The sequence below is a fragment of the Bison bison genome, unplaced genomic scaffold (assembly GCF_000754665.1).
Source record: "Bison bison bison isolate TAMUID 2011002044 unplaced genomic scaffold, Bison_UMD1.0 scf7180017864053, whole genome shotgun sequence".
NCBI lineage: Eukaryota > Metazoa > Chordata > Mammalia > Artiodactyla > Bovidae > Bison > Bison bison.
The window spans coordinates 493,940-494,609 of NW_011494625.1; the positions used below are offsets into that span (position 1 = coordinate 493,940).

General features: G+C 55.1%; 1 protein-coding gene across 1 annotated transcript in view; it reads right to left on the bottom strand.

Annotated features, from left to right (window-relative positions):
- The window catches only part of RPP40 (ribonuclease P/MRP 40kDa subunit), a 9,958-nt gene extending 9,753 nt beyond the window's left edge, over positions 1 to 205 (bottom strand). Inside the window, exon 1 of the mRNA XM_010835828.1 lies at positions 25 to 205. Coding sequence (XP_010834130.1) covers positions 25 to 147 — 123 coding nt within the window. The 5' untranslated portion in view covers positions 148 to 205. The remainder of the gene's footprint in view (positions 1 to 24) is intronic.
- Positions 206 to 670: the final 465 nt, after the last annotated feature.

The window sequence follows — 670 nt, forward strand, 5'->3', positions numbered from 1 at the left end:
CGCGGACCCAGGGCCAGGACTCACCCTGTAATTGTAGTAGTGCGTCTCCACGAGATGCCGGTGGCGCGACTTGTCATGGCCGAAGTTGGACTTCTCGCAGACCAGCAGGTGCCGGGGCACCTCTCGCAGCCGGCGCAACGTGGCCATGCTCTGCCCGCGCAGACCCTCCAGGCTCGGCTCGCCCCGCCCCTTCCCTCGCCCCGCGGACGTGCGCAGTGCTGGCAGGACGCACGTGCGGAGGCTGCCGATGGGGGCGGGGCTAGGCCTCCGGAACCTCAGCCGAAGCACTCTGACGGATACAGGAAAGGTGCACTGCCCGGAATGAATTCCCTGGCCAGACTCCCTCCTCTGGGCCCCAGGTTGCCCCTTCCCAAACTGTCAAGGAGGTTTGTGTCTAATACCTTCAATAGGACTCCTTAACAGTCCTTCAGAACCACTTTTAAGATTCTTTTAAAAATACCCTTTTGGGGAATTCTCTAGCCATCCAGGGGTTAGTATTCAGTGCTGGAGCCAGGGTTCAATCCCTGGTTGGGGCAATGAAGATCCCAGAAGTGGGCGCAACCAAAAAAAAAAAAAGAAAGAAAGAAAAATAGCCTTTTGGAACCGCTTTTAATAATTTGTTGCTATTGGAAGTTACAGTGATAATTCGTTTTTCCATCTAATCTTTCTG